Here is a 21130-nt window from a genome sequence, read left to right as displayed (position 1 = left end):
TGAATATCAACAAATTGACACTGAAATTTATATAGGAGGCAAAAGATCCAGAATAGCCAACAAAATATTGAAGAATAAAGCCAGAGGATTGACGCTACCTAACTTCAAGACTTACTAAAAAAGCTACAGTAACCAAGACAGTATGGTAATGGTGAAAGAACAGACCGACCAGTGGAACAGACTAGAGAACCTAGACATAGACTCACATAAATATAGTGAACTGATCTTTGATAAAGGAGCAAAAGCAACCGAATGAATCAAACATAGTCTTTTCACAAATGGTACTAGAATTGAACATCCACTTGCAAAGAAAATCCACGAAAACAAAAATGACCCCCCCACACACATATCTAGACCTTACACCCTTCATAAACATTAACTTAAAATGGATCATAGACCTAAATGTAAAATTAAAAACTATAAAACTCCTCGAAGACAACATAGGTAACACTGGCTGACTTTGGATAAGGTGATGAGTTTCTAGATACAACACCAAAGGCACAATACATGAAAGAAATAATTGATTGCCTGGTCTTAAGATTAAAAACTTTTTCTCTATAAGACAATGTCAAAAGATTGAGAAACAAGCCACAGATTAGAAGGAAATATTTGCAAGACACATCTGATAAAAGACTATTATTCAAAAAAAAAAAAACTCTTAAAACTCAGCAATAATAAACAATCAAATTTTAAAAAAATGGACAAAATACCTGAACAGATCTCTCACTAAAGAAGATATACCCGATGGCAAGTAAGCATATGAAAAGATGTTCAACATCATGTCATTAGGGGATTTCAAATTAAAAGAGCAATGAAATACCACTATACAGCTATTAGAATGGCCAAAATCTAAAACACTAGCCACACCAAATGCTGACCAGCAATGGGGAACAACAGAAATATTCACTCAACACTGGTGAGAATGCAAAATGGTACCACCACTTTGGAAGACAGTTTAGCAGTTTCTTATAAAAACAAACATACCTTTATCCGACAATTTAGCAACTGTACTCCTTGGTATTTACCCACATGAATTGAAAACTGCTATCCACACAAAAAACCCACACACACGTTTATAGCAACTTTATGAGGAAACAACCAAGATGTCCTTCAGTTTGAGTGGATAAACTGTAGTATCAGACAATGGAATATTACTCAGTGCCAAAAAGAAATGCACTATCAAGCCATGAAAAGACATAGAGGAACCTTAAATGCATATTACTAAGTGAAAGAACCCAATTTGAAAGGCTACATGCTCTATAAGTCCAACTATATGACTCTCTGGAAAAAGCAAAACTATGGCGAAGGTAAAAAGACCAGTGGTTACCATGGGATTAAGGGACGAGACAGATGAATAGGTGCAAGCACAGGAGACTTTTAGGGGAGTGAAAACTATTCAGTATGATATTACAGTAGTGGATACATGCCATTACACATTTGTCAAAACCTGCAGAATGTACAACACCAACAGCAAACTCCCCTACCCCCCACCTCCTCCTGAACAGGTGCTGTATCGAAAGCTGACAGACCTCATTGCTGCACGATGAATGCAACAAATAGCAGGATTAATGCAATAGTACCTCACATCTCAAAACTAATACTGAATGCAAATGGCCTAAATGCTCCACTTAAAAGATACAGAACTGCAGAACAGATAAGAATTCCACAACCAACTATCTGCTGCCTTCAGGAGACTCACCTAACACATAAGGACTCACATAACTTAAAGGGATGGAAAAGACATTTCATGCAAATGGACACCAAAAGCAAGCAAGGGTAGGTATTCTTATATCATACAAAACAAACTTTAAAGCAACAGCACTTAAAAGAGACAAAGAGGGATATTATATAATGGTAAAGGGCCATGTCCAACAGGAAAATATCACAATCCTAAACATAAATGCACCTAACACTGGAGCTCCCAAATTTATAAAACAATTACTAATAGACCTGAGAAATGAGATAGATAGCAACACAATAATAGTGGAGGACCTCAGTACTCCGCTGACAGCACTAGATAGTTCATCAAGACAGAAAGTTAAAGACATAATGGATTTAAACTATACCTAGGAACAAATGAACTTAACAGATATATACAGAACATTTCATCCAACAACTGCAAAATACACACTTCATTCAACAGGGTATGGAACTTTCTCCAAGATAGACCGTATGATAGGCCATAAAACGAGCCTCAATACATTTAAGAAAACTGAAATTATATCAAGCACTCTTTCAAACAACAGAGGAATAAAACTGGGAATCCACTCCAAAAGGAACCTTAAAAACCATGCAAATACGTGGAAAATAACCTGCTCCTGAAGGATCACTGGGTCAAAAACGAAATCAAGATGGAAATTTAAAAATTCTTCAAACTCAATGACAATAATGACACAACCTATCAAAAACTCTGGGATACAGCAAAGGTGGTGCTAAGAGGAAACTTCATAGCCCTAAATACCCACATCAAAAAGGCTGAAAGAGCACAAACTGACATTTTAAGCTCATACCTCAAGGAACTAGAGAAACAAGAACAAACCAAACCCAAACCCAGCAGAAGAAAGGAAATAACCAAGATCAGAGCAGAACTAAATGAAATTAACAACAACAACAAAATACAAAAGATAAATGAAGCAAAAAGCTGGTTCTTTGAAGATAAATAAAATTGATAGACCATTAGAAAAATAAACCAAGAAGAGAAGAGAGAAAATCCAAATAACCTAATTAAGAAACAAAACAGGAGATACTACAATTGACACCACTGAAATACAAAAGATCATTCGAGGCTACTACGAACACCTTTATGCATATAAACCAGAAAACCTAGAAGACATGGATAAATTCCTGGAAAAATACAACCCTCCTAGCTTAAGTCAGGAAGAACTGGATACCCTGAACAGCCAATAATACGTGGCGAGACTGAAATGGTAATTTAAAAATTACCAACAAAAAAAAGTCCAGGAGCAGACAGATTCACAGCAGAATTCGAAAAGACATTCAAAGAAGAATTGGTACCAATCCTTTTGACACTATTCCACAAGTGAGAGAAAGAGGGAAGCCTCCCTAATTCATTCTATGAAACCAGCATCACCCTAATACCAAAACCATGGAAGGACATAACAAAGAAGAAAACTACAGATCGATATCCCTGACTAACATAGATGCTAAAATCCTTAACAAAAATACTAACTAACCAAATCCAGTAACATATCGAAAAGATAATTCACCATGATCAAGTGGGTTTCATACCAGGGATGCAGGGATGGTTTAACATATGCAAGTCAATAAATGTGATACACCACATAAACAGAATTAAAGACAAAAATCACATGATCAACTCAACAGATGTAGAAAAAGCATTCGACAAAATCCAGCATTGCTTTATGATTAAAACTCTCAGCAAAATCGGCACACAAGGGACAAACCTCAACGTAATAAAAGCCATCTATGACAAACCCACAGCCAATACTGGATGGGGAAAGTTGAAAGCATTCCCTCTGAGAATTGGAAGACGACAAAGATGCCCACTCTCACCACTCCTCTTCAACATAGTACTGAAAGTCCTAGCCAGAGCAATCAGACAAAAAAAATAAATAGGCCAGGCACGGTGGCTCAAGCCTGTAATCCCAGCACTTTGGGAGGCCGAGATGGGCAGACCACGAGGTCAGGAGTTCGAGACCATCCTAGCTAACACGTTGAAACCTCGTCTCTATTAAAAATAAAATACAGAACACTAGTCGGGCGACGTGGCGGGCGCCTGTAGTCCCAGCTACTCGGGAGGCTGAGGCAGGAGAATGGCGTGAACCCAGGAGGCGGAGCTTGCAGTGAGCTGAGATCCGGCCACTGCACTCCAGCATGGGCGACAGAGCCAGACTCCATCTCAAAAAAAAAAAAAAAAGAAAAGAAAAGAAAAATAAATAAAGGACATCCAAATCAGTAAAGAGAAAGTCAAATTGTCATTGTTTGCTGACAATATGATCACTTACCTTGAAAACCCTAAAGACTCCTCCAGAAAGCTCCTAAAGCTGACAAAAGAATTAAGCAAAGTTTCCAGATACAAGATTGTATACAGATTTGTATACAAATCAGTAGCCCTTCTATATACCAAAAGTGACCAAACAGAGAATCAAATCAAGAACTCAACTCCTTTTACAATAGCTGCAAAAATAACAAAATACTTAGGAATATACCTAACCAAGGAGGCAAAAGACCTCTACAAGGGAAACTACAAAACATCGCTGAAAGAAATTACAGATGAAACAAATGGAAACACATCCCATGCTCATGGATGGATAGAATCAATATTGTGAAAATGACCATACTGCCAAAAGCAACCTACAAATTCAACAGATTCCCCATCAAAATACCACTATCATTCTTCACAGAATTAGAAAAAACAATTCTAAAATTCATATGGAACCAAAAAAGAGCCCACATAGCCAAAGCAAGACTAAGCAAAAAGAACAAATCTGGAAGCATATCACTACCTTATCTCAAACTATACTATAAGGCCATAGTCAACAAAAAAAGCATAGTACTGGTATAAAAATAAGCATATAGACCAATGGAACAGAACAGAGAACCCAGAAATAAACCCAAATACTTACAGCCAACTGATCTTCGACAAAGCAAACAAAAACATAAAGTGGGGAAAGGACACTCTTTTAAACAAATGGTGCTGGAATAATTGGCTAGCCACACATAGGAGAATGAAACTGGATCCTCATCTCTCACCTTATGCAAAAATCAACTCAAGATGGATTAAGGACTTAAACCTAAGATCTGAAACTATAAAAACTCTAGAAGGTAACATTGCAAAAACCCTTCTAGACATTGGCTTAGGCAAGGATTTCATGACCAAAAACCCATCAGTAAGAAAAAAACAAGCAATCCCATCAAGTGGGCTAAGGACATGAACAGATAATTCTCAAAAGAATATATACAAATGGGCAACAAACATGAAGAAATGCTCAACATCACTAATGATCAGGGAAATGCAAATCAAAACCACAACGAGATACTACCTTACTCCTGCAAGAATGGCCATTATCAAAAATCAAAAAATATAAAAACAGATGTTGGCATGGATGCAGTTAACAGGGAACACGTCTACGCTGCTGGTAGGAATGTAAACTAATATAGCCGCTACGGAAAACACTGTGGAGATTCCTTAAAGAACTAAAAGTAGGCCAGGTACGGTGGTTTATGCCTGTGATCCCAGCACTTTGGGAGGTCAAGGTGGATGAACTGCCTGAATTCAGGAGTTCATAACCAGCCTGGGCAACACAGTGAAACCCCATATCTACTAAAATACAAAAAATTACCTGGGTGTGACGGTATGTGCCTGTAGTCCCAGCTACCCAGGAGGCTGAGGCTGGAGAATTGCTTGAACCTGAGAGGTGGAGGTTGCAGTGAGCCGAGATTACACCACTGCACTCCAGTCTGGGCAACAGAGAAAGACTCCGTCTCAAAAGGAACTAAAAGTAGAACGACCAGTTGAGCCAGCAATCCCACTACTGGGTATCTACCCAGAGGAAAAGAAATCATTATACGAAAAAGATACTTGCAGATGCACATTTATAGCAGCACAAATTGTAATTGCAAAATCATGGAACCAACCCAAATGCCCATCAATCAAGTAAATAAACTATGGCGCATATATATATCACATATATATGATATATCTCTCTCTCTCATATATATGAATATATATCTTCAAGAGAGAGATATATATGATAGAATACTACTCAGCCATAAAAAGGAATGAATTAATGGCATTTTGCTGTGCCTTGATGAGAATGGAGACTATTATTCTGAGTGAAGTAACTCAGGAATGGAAACACGTTTTCACTGATATGTGGGAGCTAAGCTATGAGGACGCCTAGGCATAAGAATGATACAAAGACTTTGGGGACATGAGGGGAAGGGTAGGAAGGGGGCGAGGGATAAAAGACTACAAATAGGGTGCAGAGTATACTGCTTGGGTGATGGGGGCACCAAAATCTCACAAATCACCACTGAAGAGTTTACTCATGTAACCAAATACCACCTGTACCCCAACAATCTGTGGAAAAAACCCCAAAAACAAAATAGGTAAAGCATAAACTAACTGAACTAAAAGGTAAAATAGACAAATCTATAATTATGTTTGAAAATTTCAATACTCCTCCCTCAGTAGTTCATTAAAAAACAGTTAAAAAGAAATCCTCAATGACATAACTGACTTAATTGACATTTATAGATTATATCCAAATATTGCAAAATATTCTTTTGAAGTGAATTATGAAACATTTACCTAAACATATTCTGAGCCATATAATGAGTCTCAATAAATATATAAGGAACAAAATCTACATTGTTGGACCACAATGAAATTAGAACAGAAACATCTCTGAAAAAAATCCCCAAATATTTGGGTATTAAACAACATACTTCTAAATAATCCATGATACAAAGAAAAAAACCAAAAGGGAGATTAGTAAATTTTGACCTGAAGATGAGTTTTCATATCAAATTTGAATTTCATATCAAAGTTTGGGAGATGTAGCTATAGCAATACTTACAAGAAATTTATAACCTTAAATGTTTACATTAAAAAGGGACCAAAATCCATGACCAAACTTCTACCTTAAGCGCAAAGAGGAAATTAACCCAAAGTAAACAGAAGTTACAAAACAATTAGAACAGAAATCAACGAAATAAAAAGTGAAAAAATAAAAAAAATTGGCCGGGCGCAGTGGCTCAAGCCTGTAATCCCAGCACTTTGGGAGGCCGAGACGGGCGGATCACGAGGTCAGGAGATCGAGACCATCCTGGCTAATACGGTGAAACCCCGTCTCTACTAAAAAAAAAAATACAAAAAACTAGCCGGGCGCGGTGGCGGGCGCCTGTAGTCCCAGCTACTCCGGAGGCTGAGGCAGGAGAATGGCGGGAACCCGGGAGGCGGAGCTTGCAGTGAGCTGAGATCTGGCCACTGCACTCCAGCCTAGGCGACAGAGCCAGACTCCGTCTCAAAAAATAAATAAATAAATAAACAAATAAATAAATAAATAAAATTATCAAAACCAAAAACCTGTTCTTTGAAAAATACAGCCATGCATCTTTTAATAATGGGGATACACTCTGAGAAATGCATTATTAGGCAATTGCATTGTTGTACAAACATAGAATGTATGTAACACAGACCTAGATGGTATAACCTTACTACACACCTAGGCTTTATGGCATAGCCTATTGCTCCTAGGCTACAAACCTGTACAGCATGTCACTGTGCCGAATACTATAGGCAATTGTAACACAGTAGTATTTGTGTATCTAAACACAGAAAAGGTACAGTAAAAATACAGTATAAAGGATAAAATGGCACATCTGTATAAAGCACTTACCATAAATGGAACTTGCAGGGTTTTATGTTGCTCTGGGTGAGTGGGTGGTGAATGTGTAGGCCTAGGACATTATTGTACACTACTGTAGACTTTATAAACATCTTACACTTAGGCTATACTAAATTGATCTTGTCATGTGGTAAGGTGTTCAGTGACAACAATATGCATGGAGCTGTCATCATCTATAACAATGCCTTCCTTCTGGAATACCTCCTGAAGGAAATGCCTGAAGCTGTTTTACAATTAATTTTTTTAGCTAGGAGTGCACTCTAATGATATAAACTACAGTAAAAACACAAACCCGTAACATGGTTGTTCATTGTCATTATCAACTATTATGTACTGTACATAATTGTGCTATATATATGACTGTCACCACAAATACAAGTGTTGCATTGCACTATGTTGTTACAACAGCTACATCACCACCAGGTGGCAGGAACTTTTCAGTTCTATTATAATTTTATGGAACTACTGTTGCACATGCAGTCTTGTTAACACAAGTGTCATTATGTGGAGCATGACTGTGTATCAGTGAATAAATCTTTAGCAAGACTTACATGTGTGAGAGAGAGAAGGAGCAACCATCACAGACCCTACAGAACTTAAAATGTTATCGGGGGAACATTATGAACAACTTTATTTCAATAAATTTGACAGCCTAGATGAAATGGACAGCACCTTGAAAGACAAGGTACCAAGGCTCATTTAAAAAAAAAAAAAAAAGCAAGCACAAAATCCAAAATAGCCCTATATCTGTTAAAGAAACTGAATTTGTTGTTTAAAACCTTTCCGCAAAGAAAGCTCCAGGGCCAATTTGGTTCACTGATATATTCTATGAAATATTTAAGAAAAACAAATACCAATGCTACACAAACTCTTTCAGAATAAAGAGGTGGAAAAAAACTTCCCAACTCATTTCACATGAGGCCTGTATTAAAATGATTCCAAAACCAGATAAACACATTACAAGAAAACTACAGAATATATCTTATGAACATAAATGCAAAACCCTTAAAATATTAGCAAATTAAGGTAGCAACATATAAAAAAGATACTATATAATGACCAAGTGGGATTCATCCAGAAATATAAGGTTGGCTGAATATAAAATCAAGAAAAGTAACTTTTTAAAAAGTCCTATAATAACTTCAATGTATGGAGAAAGAGTATGACAAAATTCAACATACATGCATGAAAAAAACCCTGAGAAACTAGGAACAGGAGGGAATTTCCTCAACCTGATAAAAGGCATCTAAAAAGCTACAGTTAATATAATTATGAGAGACTGAATATTTTCCCCATACAGTTAGGAACAAGTTAAGTTTTTCTACTCTCACATTTCTATAATATTATATAATACTAGAGAGCCTACACGGTGTGGTAAGGGTTGGAGGAAAGGAAGATAGATTGAAAAGGAGGAAGTAAAACTGTCTTTACTCTCAGATGGCATGATGGTCTATGCAGAAAATCCAAACTCTACAAAATAGCTGCTAGAATGATTTGAATTACAGAACTGAGTTTATCAAGTACCATGACTCAAGGTCACAGGATACAAGGTCAACATACCAAAAAAAAATCCAATTGATTTTCTATTAGCAATGATTAGAAATTTTAAATGCCATCTATAATAGCTAAAAAATATGAAAGGTATAAAGGATAAGTCTAACAAAATATATGCAAGCTTTATGCATTGAAAACTATAAAACATTGCTGAGAGAATGTAAAGACCTAAATAAATGAAGATATACCATGCTTTTGAATCAGCAGACTTGATATTGTTAAGATGTCATTTTCCCCCCAAAATTATCTATAGATCCAATGTGATACTAACAAAGATCACAATCTTATTTATTTCTGGCAGAAACTGACAAGTTGATTTGTATCAAATTAAATGTATCTACAAATGCAAACCAAGAATATCCAAAGCATTTTTTGAAAAATAACAAAGTTGCAAGACTTAACTAGTCATGGGCTGCATTATGACTTACGGTCAACAATAGACCACCTGTATGATGGTGGTCCCACAAGATTATAATACTGTATTTTTTCCGTACCTTTTCTATGTTTAGATACACAAATACCCCATTGTGTTACAACTGCCTACGGCATTCAGTGCAATAACATGCTATAATGGTTTGTAGCCTATGAGCAATAGGCTATACCATATAGCGTAGGTGTGTAATAGGCTATATACCATCTAGGTTTGTGTAACTGCATTCTAGGATGATCATACAATGATAAAATCACCTAACAACACACTTCTCAGATAGTATCTCTGTTATTGACACAAAACTATATATGACTAAGATATTATAAAGCTATAGTAATAAAGATAGTACAGCGCTGGCAAAAACAGACATGTAGATAAATGGACCTGAACAGAGTCTCAAAATAGAACTACACATGTGTGAGGTCAATGGATTTGATAGAGGTGCCAAAATAATAAGGAATAACTGTCTATATGCAGAAAACTTTGATCTGTGCCTAGTACCTTATGTAAATCTGGCTTGAAATGGATAATATACCTAAATATAAGAACTGAAAACATAAAACTTCAAGAAAACATAGGAGAAAATTTTTGTAACTTCAGATTAAAATCCATTAGATAGGCAAGAACAGGCCAGGCACGGTGGCTCAAGCCTGTAATCCCAGCACTTTGGGAGGCCGAGACGGGCGGATCACGAGGTCAGGAGATCGAGACCATCCTGGCTAACACGGTGAAACCCTGTCTGTACTAAAAAATACAAAAAACTAGCCGGGCGAGGTGGTGGGCGCCTGTAGTCCCAGCTACTCGGGAGGCTGAGGCAGGAGAATGGCGTAAACCCGGGAGGTGGAGCTTGCAGTGAGCTGCTGAGATCCGGCCACTGCACTCCAGCCCGGGCGACAGAGCGAGACTCCGTCTCAAAAAAAGAATAAAAGAAAAATATGGGCCAGGCATGGTGGCTCATGCCTGTAATCCCAGCACTTTCGGAGGCTGAGGCAGGTGGATCCTGAGGTCAGGAGTTCGAGACCAGCCTGACCAACATGGTGAAACTCTGTCTCTAATAAAAATACAAAAATTAGCCAGGCATGGTGGCAGACACCTGTAATCTCAGCTACTCAGGAGGCTGAGGCAAGAGAATCACTTGAGCCCAGGAGGCAAAAGTTGCAGTGAGCCAAGATCACACCATTGCACTCCAGCCTGGGCGACAAAGCTAGACTCCCTATCAAAAAAAGAAGAAAAAAGAAAAGAAAAGAAAGAAAAATATGAATAAATTAGACTGTATCAAAATTAAAGACTTTTCCACAACACACAGGATTAAGGAAATGAAGAAGCAAACATAGGCCAGGAGAAAATATTTGCAAAACATGTCTCTGATAAGGACTTACATCTAGAATATGTAAATATTTCCAATTCAATACAATGACAACACAGTTTTATAAAATTGGCAAAATATTTGAATAGACACTTCAAAAAGGAAATACAAATGGCAAGCACACATGTGAAAAGATGTTCAACATCATTATATTATTATGATCCAACTTAAAACCATGAGATAGCACTACACACCCACTCAAATGGCTAATATTTTTAAAACTGACAATCCCAAATGTTAACAAAGATGTGTAACAACTACAACTCTTATACATATCTCATGGGAAAGGAAAGTCATACAGCCACTTTGGAAAACAGTGGCAATTTCTTATTAACATACACTTACTACATATGATGCAGTAATCCAACTCCTAGGTATTTACACAAGAGAAATGAACTATGTCCATACAAGATGTATGCAAATATTGATAGCTTTATAAGTAAAGGACCAAAGAGGAAATAACCCAAATGTCATCTAATGGGGAAGGGATAACAAATTTAGGTGTATCTGTATAATGTACTAATACCAAACAAGAAAAAGGAACAAATTACTGATATATACATCTTGGATGAACCTCAGAAGTATTCTACTAAGTTTAAAAAGCCAAACACAAAAGCTTAGATACTGTTTGATTCCATTTATACGAAATTCCTGGAAAGTCAAAATCATAGAAAGCAGTGGTTGTCTGTGGCTGCAGTTGGGGAAAACACTAGAAAAGTGGCATGAAGGAGCTTTTTTGGGGGTGATGGAAACGTTCTGTTTTTTATTTTGATGGTGATTACATAATTATATATTAATCAAAACTCAAACTGTACAGTTAAAATGAGTAAATTTTACTACATGTAAATTATGTTACTAAAGCTAATTTTAGTAGAAATCAGGCATTTTCATGTTTTGAACTTAATTTCCATGTACTAGTTCTGAGCTCTAACTTAAGTTGTTAACATGATGATTTAGCCAGGCATTTATCGGTTATATTCTAATAGATTTTATTCAAAGTCCTTCAGCATTTACAGTCACAGAAAAATACCAGGATTATTATGCTCAGGAGCAGCCATTCAGAAGATATTCATGAGATAAATTGCAAATATACTTCTGTAACTTTGGTGAGGAACTGGAACAAGAGATACAGGTTTGGGAGTTGGGAGTCATTTGCAGAAAATAGTGGAAACCGTGGAGTTGATACAACTGTACTCTTCTTTCACTCCACTTCTCACTGCTTACTAATCTACAGAACCATAGGAAATGCCTAGTCAAATTTGAAATAACTGAATGACTTCAGTTTTAAAAGGTCAACTTTTCCATCAGATCAAAGTGTTAACACCACTGAATTTAAAAACATCGTATATTTATATCTCCAAATTCTTATCTCTCACCTGGTTTAATTTTTCAGCGTGATTCAGCCTTGAAGTCTCCACTACAGTTAACTTGGAAGTCTTTTCCATGCTCATTATTTGCTTCTGTGGTTCCATGTTTGAAGTGGGTTGTGAAAAGCATGCCTTTGCTACCGGAAAGCCTGTGGAGTATGACCCTTGTTTCATTCTAAATGGCTGGGTAAAAATTTTACCTTTTGTGAGTAATAGAAGAAGAGAGAAAAATTGTCACTAGCAACTTCTATTTCATTTTCTGGTGGCTACATACAGAGGCTACTGTGAGCTAACTGCCTTCAACTTAGAAGTAAAAATTAATAAAAGAAAGCTTACAATTTTATATCAAGCCAAAACTTACATATAGTATAAGTTATTAGTCATCCATAGAGGAAGACAGAGATCATAACTGTTACCAAAAAGGTTGGGGCTATCTAAAAGTCCACTTAAGGTCACCTGAATATAATTACAGAGAGGTGGGATTCAATATGTAGAAAGCTGTATCCTATTTAGGAGACAAAAAAGTCTCCAAGGAGCCTGCTTAGCACTATGCTTTTCAAACTGGATAACCACTAGTAGTACCACAGTTCTGGGAGGATGAAAAGCTACAGAATAAAGTATAAATTCTTCAAGATTTATAGGAAGGGGGAATACCACTGGAGAGGTGTATTCTGTTGTATGACATGAAAGATACATCACCAGACTTCACCACAGCCTAGCTCTTTCTTTACCCTAAGGCCAAGTTCACAAACAAAACAAAACAAAACAAAAAAACCCACCAGTTGACTTCAAGATATCCTGATGATAGAAGTAGGAACCATGGATGGAGAACATGAACAAAATCACTGGAAAGGAATATTCACCCCCCCACTATTCAATAAATTGGTAAAGTGCTTTCTACAACTCAACCTCTTGCAAGTTTAATAGTATGAGTTAGTCTTCCCAAGTTTTAGGACTTCAAGAATACTGATAAAGTTGAGGGCTAGACTTGAAACACTTACTGGCCTCCAGAGCCTTCCCTATCCAAGTATATCCTCATATCCTCAAACTACATCACCCAGCACAGTGTAAATACTGGTTTATAAACGTGCGACACATCCTCATGGTTCACCTACATTAATCTAAATACAGATTTTAGAGAAAAAGAAAATCACTGAAATAGGCATAGAATGCTCCCAAGTAGGCTCCGTCTATGCTCAGTGTATAAACCATATATTGTCAAGGGAGATACTATGCAGATGGTCACATCGGTCTCTTGAGCCTTTAATGTACACAGCAGTTGGGCAGAAACTCACTGCATGGGCAGCAGTAACAGCTGGGTATCTAACTCTAGCTGCACCACTTTTCTAGCCATGTGGCTTTGGAAAAGTCATTTAATTTTCCTGAGCTTTGATTTTCTTATCTATAAGACACGGTTACTTACCCTACCTAGTATGGTAATGAGAATGCAAGGTAAAATGCTATACAGATAAGGTGGTTATTATTACACCACAAAAATTACCAAAGTGTCCCCTAGGATAAGCCCAGTGATGGCAAAGATTAGAAGGGTTAAGGCTAATTATTTAAATATTTTAACTTTTCATTTTCCATATAGCTTATTTACATGAACACATTCATGTAAAGTTCACTTACAGTGTTCGAGAGCTGATCTTGTAGTTTTTAAAATAATAACAGCTACCACTTATTGTCAGCTTACTAAATGCCAGAGACTTTACAGAACTCACCTCATGTAAGGTACTCAACACAACCCTGAGAGGCAAATATTGTTATTTCTATTTTAAAGACGAGGAAACTAAGGCTTAAGTAGATTGAACAGTTTGCCCGGGACCACTGAGCTAGCAAGTAGTAGAGCCAGGCTTCAACTCTCACAAACTCACGGACCTTAGCCATTACGCACCCCTCTATGTGCCAGGACTGCTCCAACATTTGCTCACATGCATACCTGCTGGACATCCTCTCTGCTTTTCCTCTGTTACATTCTTCTTTAGCATCAACAAAGAACCTGCTCTGGTCTGCTCTACAGAAATGACATCTGAAGCCGCATTCAGCACTTCGAACATAGAGAGAAATCCATATTGCATGTACTGGAATGATCGTCCAAATCTTTTGGCAAATGCCTTTTCAAAATCAGAAAGGAGAACAGGAGATAACGCCAACAGGTCCTTCAACTCACTCTTCACAACAGCTGGAAGAATAGGGGCAACCCTTCCTCGGTAAGGTACTCGCCGATGAGATCTTGGTCCAGAATAAATACTAGGTCTTCCCTTATGCATAGAGTTTCGAACCTTATGGCTGCTCCTCTGTTTTGCAACTAAACTTGCTATTCCTTTGGTAGATTCATCTGGAATGGCTAAGGAGATGTGAAAAAAAGAAATCATATTTAGGTAGAAAACTTACTCCCATTTTTATCCTTAGTATCTGTGTTTATAGTTTTTAACTCTCCAAGGAGCTGTTTATCCAGGCAGCACGATAAACAGTAACTCTTGATTCCTCGATTTCTTGCATTTTGGGCAACAGCTTGCTAGCTCTTCTACCAGCTGAAGAAAAGATAACTTAATGTATTATTACTACAACTAATTGACTCCTGACAGATCTGAAACCCTTGGGATGAAGTGCAAACTTCCCTACAATAGTTTTTTCTTGTGCGTCACGGAATTTAAAACATATTTTTATAATTAAGAAGTCCTTTTTTTATTTCTCCCGACTTAAGGTCCAATAACCTGAAATCATATGTAAAAGTGTAGTTTTTGTGAGTGCACGATTGTCTGGGGAACGGTTAATGTTGCAGAGGTTCTAACTTTGCCCACAACCTCAAAAGCACCTGTGAGTCTCCATCCCCCGCCAAATTAAAACCCACTGGCTGGGATGCATAATAACTGCAGAACTAGAATAATTATTTACTAAGCAATTGTTTTTATTACAAAGTTTACAGACCTTCAAAAATCTGAAACCTACCTTTCAGTATTACAGTACCACCTGCACCGTGGCAGACACTAACAACATCAGGCATGTCCAATACCAGCTCCATAGTGGACCGATACCCAAGGATTCGGAGTGGTAGATGGTTGCCAACCATCAAAAGGTACTCCTTCTCCAACTCCTGTGGGCTCAAACCATCTTTGGTGGAAATGAGAAGTGATCTTATTTCCTTCCGCAGACATTCCTGTATACGCTCTTGTTCAGACATTGTGTCCTACAGGGCTGAAGACAGAAAAGCAGCTCATGAGGAAAAGAGGGCAAACCCATGAAAAAAGATTTTTTTTAAACAACCAACAGTGGGATACAAATAACTCAGACGCCTGTTTTAAGGGTAATAAGGCAGAAGCAGTACCGAGAGGGTGCCCTGCGGCTTGCGCGTGGCCGGGCGATTCAAGCCCTGAATCTCCACCTGCGTTGATTAAGCTACAGGTGTCAAGAACTCTGCCCCTGGCCATGGTGAGGCGTTAACTAGGGTTCCTGTGGGGTGTTCGACTCCAACGCAAACTTCCTATGCGAAGCCTTCAGGAGCTCCTCGCGAACCAGGACTAGGAACTGAGGCCAACGCAATGCCGCCTCCGCCGTGCAGGGCGAGGGCCCCACGGAAAGGCTCCCGCCGCACACCTCCGGCACCCCAAGCCGAGGGGGCGCTCCCTGCTCCCTCTTACCTGAAGGTATCACCAATCTTCGCCCGTCGCCTACCTGGTCTAGGGTTGGGGTCCCTGCCCCTCCCCCAGCATCTCTCGGTGCCCCTCGCGGGAGCGGGACGTGGCCCTTCCACCTGCCCTGGAGGCTCTCTGCAACCTGAGGTGAAAAGGAAGGCAGGAGGCGCCAGGTGAGGGGCCTTTCTCGGCCCGGCACCGCCCAGCTGCCCGTCACCCGTCTTGCCCCACCACGCCCTGACGCCAATACTGCCGTTGCGCGCGGGGTAGAGACTAGGGCGCCCTCTCCGAAGCGGCGCAGGAAGGTAGCTGCGACGGCGGCCCCGCGCGCCTGCGCACCGGCGCCTCCTGACCGGGAGGCAGATCCCGGGGCGCAGCGTTCCAGCCCCGAGGGCACGTGGCGGGTGGGACCGTTGGGCAGGATTAGCCGCTCCGGGGTCAGGTGTGAGGTCCGCCCCAGTCTCAGGAGCCGCTGGGCCGGGCTGCAAAGACCTGCCGCCTTCCAGGATCCTAGGCGCCTACCTCCTCCGAAGCGGTGAGAAGACGCGAGGTGGGGCTGTAGTACTTGAACCAATCCAACCACCTCCAGCGCGGGGGCCCGGCAGGGCGCAGGGAGGGAAGCAGACCGTGTGGGCCTCAGAATCACCTGCGGGACTATTTAAGAGGAGAAAAGGATGCACGCGTCTGATAAGCAGAGATTCTCATTCAGTAGCTCTGGATTCATTTGAGGAAAATCACAGACAATTCTGATTCTTGGTGGAGAATCCCTGCAGAGCTCAATGCAACTCTGGATCCCTGATGAAGGAATGGGTGGGGCTAGGAGACCTTTTTAAATGAGTGGACAACATTCTAGGTGCCACTGGAGATTTATCTGGATGTATTTGTTGGTTTGGTAGAATGAGCCAGATTTACAAAGTCCTTGAAAACCAGAAAACAGTAGTTTAAGAGATACAGAATAGGGAGGCATTGTATAATAGAAAGGCTTGTACCTTAAAATGTACAGTCTAATTAAAGGAACAAGACAAACCAAAATAACCAAATAATTTGAACCAACAAAGAGGCTTGAGCACACACAACGACCTTATCTTCCTTCTTTTTTTTTCCCCCTATAAAATGTAAGGGGAGCAAGGAACACCCCGGAGGCTGTGCCAGCGCGTGTGGCTTCGTGTTTCTGTGCTACATGAGATTAGTGTCCTCGTCTTCCATCGTGACAACCCTTCTCTCTCCACCCCGCCACCCCCACCCCGCAGTGCCAACAGGCTCTGGGAAAGCTACTCCGTTTTAACCTAAGGGATGCCATGGTTTGGCTCACTACGTTTGACTACCCCCACTGATGTCTGAAGCGGCCAGATACCGTGGCGATGGAAATCAGGCGAGGTACTGGCATGGAGGGTGGGGGTGCCGGGTCAAGGTCGTCTGGGTTCTCAGGAGCCAGTCTGTGTCGCAGAACTATCGGCAGCTGCCTTTGTAAGGCACCTCGGTTTGGCATTCGGAAAAACCACCCCGTCTTGCCAGAGCCCCTTGGTCTTAGTTAGCAAAAGCTGTATCCGATCTAAATCATGCTTTCAATCATGAGAAATCACATTCCTTCTTTTCCCTTTCTAATGTGTTCCAGTGTGTCTTTTTTTCTCAATTTTAATAAGCAAATTGTACCACCGTCTTATTCTGAGATGCTCCTTTTTAAAAGCTGTAGATCACATTAATGGAAGTGTTTACTGCTGGAAATATTTTCCATGTACAATGATCTGTAACCCTCTTAACTAGTTTAACTAGTTGCATATTATTAGTTCACATCCAGTTCAATTTATAAATTAAGAGAGGTGCCATTTGTCTGTAAAACAAATCAATGCATATTTATGAACTTCTTTTATTCAAATATATTTTCACACATCTTAACTAAATACATAATACAGAAGCCCGTGTGAGTTGGGCAATGTGGCCCAGGAAGGCCCGAGACTAACACATCCACCTCGGCAAAAGGACAGAAAATATCTCTTACAGTTGGAAAAAAATAGCCTTTTGTGTGTTTATTTAGTTTACAAAATATACTCAAAATGCTATTATTAGCTGAATTTGTGATTTCCTTTTGAATTTCTGAGTTACTTATTTTTCCCATTTTGTTTTTGTACCAAGGAGAACGCAGTCAAAAGAAAGTTACTCGACAACTGATTTCCTCTCTTTGAACTGAAAAATTAAACAGATACTAAAGTATGACAGTAAATTTAGAAAGGAGGACTCCAGGGGCTTGAAAGAACATGTCTGGGATAATATGATGCTTCTAAGAGTATTGCGACCACAACGTGGTAAGCACCAGAGCATGCTGCATAACTACCTCCTTGGCTAATATGCTTTCTTCTTGGTGATGACCAATCATCTTCTATTAAACAGCAGTAATGCTGGAAGAACTCAACTACACAAGTGTAATGAAGCCAGTATTCTCCCTGGACAGATTACCTACCTTAAACTGATTTGACACATACCATCATAAGGGCTGCAAACCTGACAAACTCTGTACTTGCTTCTGATTTATGCCATCAAGCTCCTCAGAGAAGAGATGGAATCCAAGTGTTCCATTTGGTAGAGGTGAAATGTACTGATGTGCTTAACTGCCAGTTAAGGAAAGTTGCCCCTTCTCCTTGTTCCTCACCTCCCCTCCCCCTCAGATCCACATCCCTTGTGCCACCAGGACAAGGGTCCTGCGCTGTGTGCTATCATCAAAGAGCCAAGGCCTGTCGCTCTCTCCTGCTTGTGGTTTAGGGGAGTTTATGCAAAGGAGCTGCTTCTGCAGTCTCCCAGCCGCCTCTTCACCCCTTGAGGATGTCCAGGTTTTGTGATTTTGTTTGGGGTGAGGGTGGGTGGGTAGGAGGAGGAACCACCAGGAAGAGTGAGGGGATGTGACGGGACTCACGTGTTGCGACTTCCAAGTGAGTATGCTGCGAGGCTGCCGCATCCCGGGTGTGGCGGGCAGGCAGGCATGGCTGTTCCTCAGATGATGGTGGCCACCCTCCTGCTGCTGTTGTTCTGGTTATTGTTTCTCCTGGACAGGTTAGGGGTGGCCATGAGCACTTAGTGCTCGTCGGGGCAGCCATACTCCAGCAGCACATTGATGCATTCCTGCCTGGAGGCCTGCCAGGTGTAGGCCAGCGCTGTGTTCCCATGGGCATCTCAGGCCATGACGTCCACCCTGTACCAGATCAGGAGCTGCGCCAGGACCACATTTCCCTTGCGGCAGGTCAGATGCAGTACAGTGTGGCTGTCTCTGTCTCCCTCCCCAAAGGTTTCTTTCACCTCGTCCCAGGAGCCGTGCACCAGCAGCAGGATGGCTGTCCACAGGTCCTCGTCTGTGGTGGCCCACAGCAGGTGCTGGCCCAGGGACAGCTCCGTGCAGGGTAGCGGGGCCAGGAAGACCTTCTGCTCGTACTTGGCATGGATCCACTGTTCCTTCTTTTCCCTTGTGGAGTCTACTGAGGGTTTCGTCCACCCATGGCTGCTCTCTTCCCACACGCTGTTGAGTATCTCATTCCCAATGAATGACATCATCTTGATAAGCTCAACTGGCCAGTCATCCAGGTCCAGAGTTCAGACTCAGGAAAAGTGGGTGCCAAGATTCCCGTGGATCACTAAGCACTTGATGCACATGAGCCCTCCCAAGTTCAAACTGGCCCAGTTAGGATTCTGGGTCTCACAGTCCATACAGTAGGAGTTCCCGTGCATGTGTCAGATTGACTGCAGGGCCACGGCCTCGCTCTGGTTCATCAGCTGGGACTTGTTCTTGCTGCTCTTGCACGACTGCAGGCTGGCCAGGCTGACCAGGATCTGGCGCTCGATGGCTTGGACCCAGGTGTCCCACTCCTCATTCGTCGTGGTTTCAAAGTGCCATGTTTGGCCAGTGAGGGACACAATGATAAACTCAAAGTTTTCTTGTTCTTTGGTAGTGTCGGACAGGCCATCAGCTTTGAAGTTGCTGGTGGTTTTCTGCCTACAGTGCTGCTTTCTGTTGGTGTGAGGGGAGGTGGGCTGGTGGTACTGGAGTTACTGGGGCTGGAGCATACGGAGTCACCCAGCCCCATGTCACTGCTGATGGCCAAGTTTGTAATGACTGTAGCCTCACTCCACTGGTTGGCTCTGGAGACTGAGTAGGAGCTCTGGTGCATGCCATTTGGTTGGCTGTTGAAGGAGACCAGGCTGATGCCGCTTGCCATCTGAGACCCAGATGCACTAGTGACATTCCCTGAATTGAATGAGATGTGTAAACTCCACATGTACTTGGATAGGCCATTGGTTTTAGACCTGGAGATGGGCATGCAGGCCGATGTGGCTCAGGGTAGCCTCTTCCCTGGGACTTTCATGGTAGTTCTCAGAAGGTCAGTCTCCTTACCATGAACATTCTGCATGTAATCATGTAAACCTGGATGATAGGTCCGCACACCATTGTCACACAGGGTAACATATTTCTTTTTCCACTCTTTATTCAACAATTTGCCACTTTGCTTCAACAGCATGCCCTGTATAATTGGCATGGCTCGGCTGCTCCTGATGCTGTACACACGACTCTCCAGGCCTTTCTTCTCTTTGGGTCGCTCCCTTTCTGAGAGGTGAACCAGTTGGACCCCACTTGGACTGCTTGCGAACAGGCGTGGGCATGTTGGCAATGGGAGGAACATCCATCTGAAGTTCCTTCTGGCTGGTGCTGGGAGTCTATGGAATGGAGGAGGAATAGTCACTTAAACTCCCACCTCCATTATTTATCTAGCTGATGTGCATGGGGGACACCTGTGCAGAACAGATGGTGGAATGACTCGGAGAATTGGGCAGCGATTTGTAGGGTCCTATGGACAACTGCTGCTTCTTCCCTGTGGCAACAATCTTCTGGGCAACCTCCTGGAAGTCCCTCTCCACGTTCAGCCCGTACATAGCACAGGTCTCATAGTACGTGCACCGCTTCAGGCCATTGGAGCGCTTCCTTGCCCTGGCATCATCAATGACCCTCGGGTTAGTGAAACTTATGGCATCCTGGGTTCCCACCAGAACCAGAGGAATCTCGCTCATGTTCCGATAGTTGGCCATTTGACTGCAGTAAACGTCTGGAAACTTATTTCATCCTCCAAGCTGAAGACAAATATAACTGCGTCCACCCACATGGCAAACTGTGCCTCCGGGGTGGGGGGATCCCCTTCACCACTAATCAGCAGCAGATAGCTCTGTCCATCAACAACAATCTCTTTCTTGAACCTGCCACCACTTTGAGCTCCCGGACGGACAGACTCAGCGTCCATTCCTAGCTGTTCACAAAGACATCTTCCATGGCGATGACGTGCTGCCAGATCTGGTTCGGCAGCACTGGCTCCTCCACGCACCCCAGCAGCTCACAGATGGAGTAG

At 41.3% G+C, this 21130-nt stretch overlaps 1 protein-coding gene and 1 pseudogene across 3 annotated transcripts in view; both read right to left on the bottom strand.

The window, feature by feature from the left end:
• The window catches only part of TDRD5 (tudor domain containing 5), a 90320-nt gene extending 74226 nt beyond the window's left edge, over positions 1-16094 (bottom strand). For all 3 annotated transcript variants that reach the window (XM_033197681.1, XM_033197683.1, XM_033197684.1), the window contains exons 1-4: positions 15756-16094; positions 15067-15312; positions 14054-14461; positions 12121-12311 (exon numbers count right to left, since the gene is read on the bottom strand). In XM_033197681.1, coding sequence (XP_033053572.1) covers positions 12121-12311; positions 14054-14461; positions 15067-15298 — 831 coding nt within the window. In that variant the 5' untranslated portion in view covers positions 15299-15312; positions 15756-16094. The remainder of the gene's footprint in view (positions 1-12120; positions 12312-14053; positions 14462-15066; positions 15313-15755) is intronic.
• A 1586-nt stretch (positions 16095-17680) lies between these two features.
• On the bottom strand, positions 17681-21001 carry LOC117075718 (annotated as a pseudogene).
• Positions 21002-21130: the final 129 nt, after the last annotated feature.

This window comes from Trachypithecus francoisi, unplaced genomic scaffold (genome assembly GCF_009764315.1).
Source record: "Trachypithecus francoisi isolate TF-2019V2 unplaced genomic scaffold, Tfra_2.0 Lachesis_group5, whole genome shotgun sequence".
Lineage (NCBI taxonomy): Eukaryota > Metazoa > Chordata > Mammalia > Primates > Cercopithecidae > Trachypithecus > Trachypithecus francoisi.
This window is presented reverse-complemented; position numbering and strand designations above follow the sequence as displayed.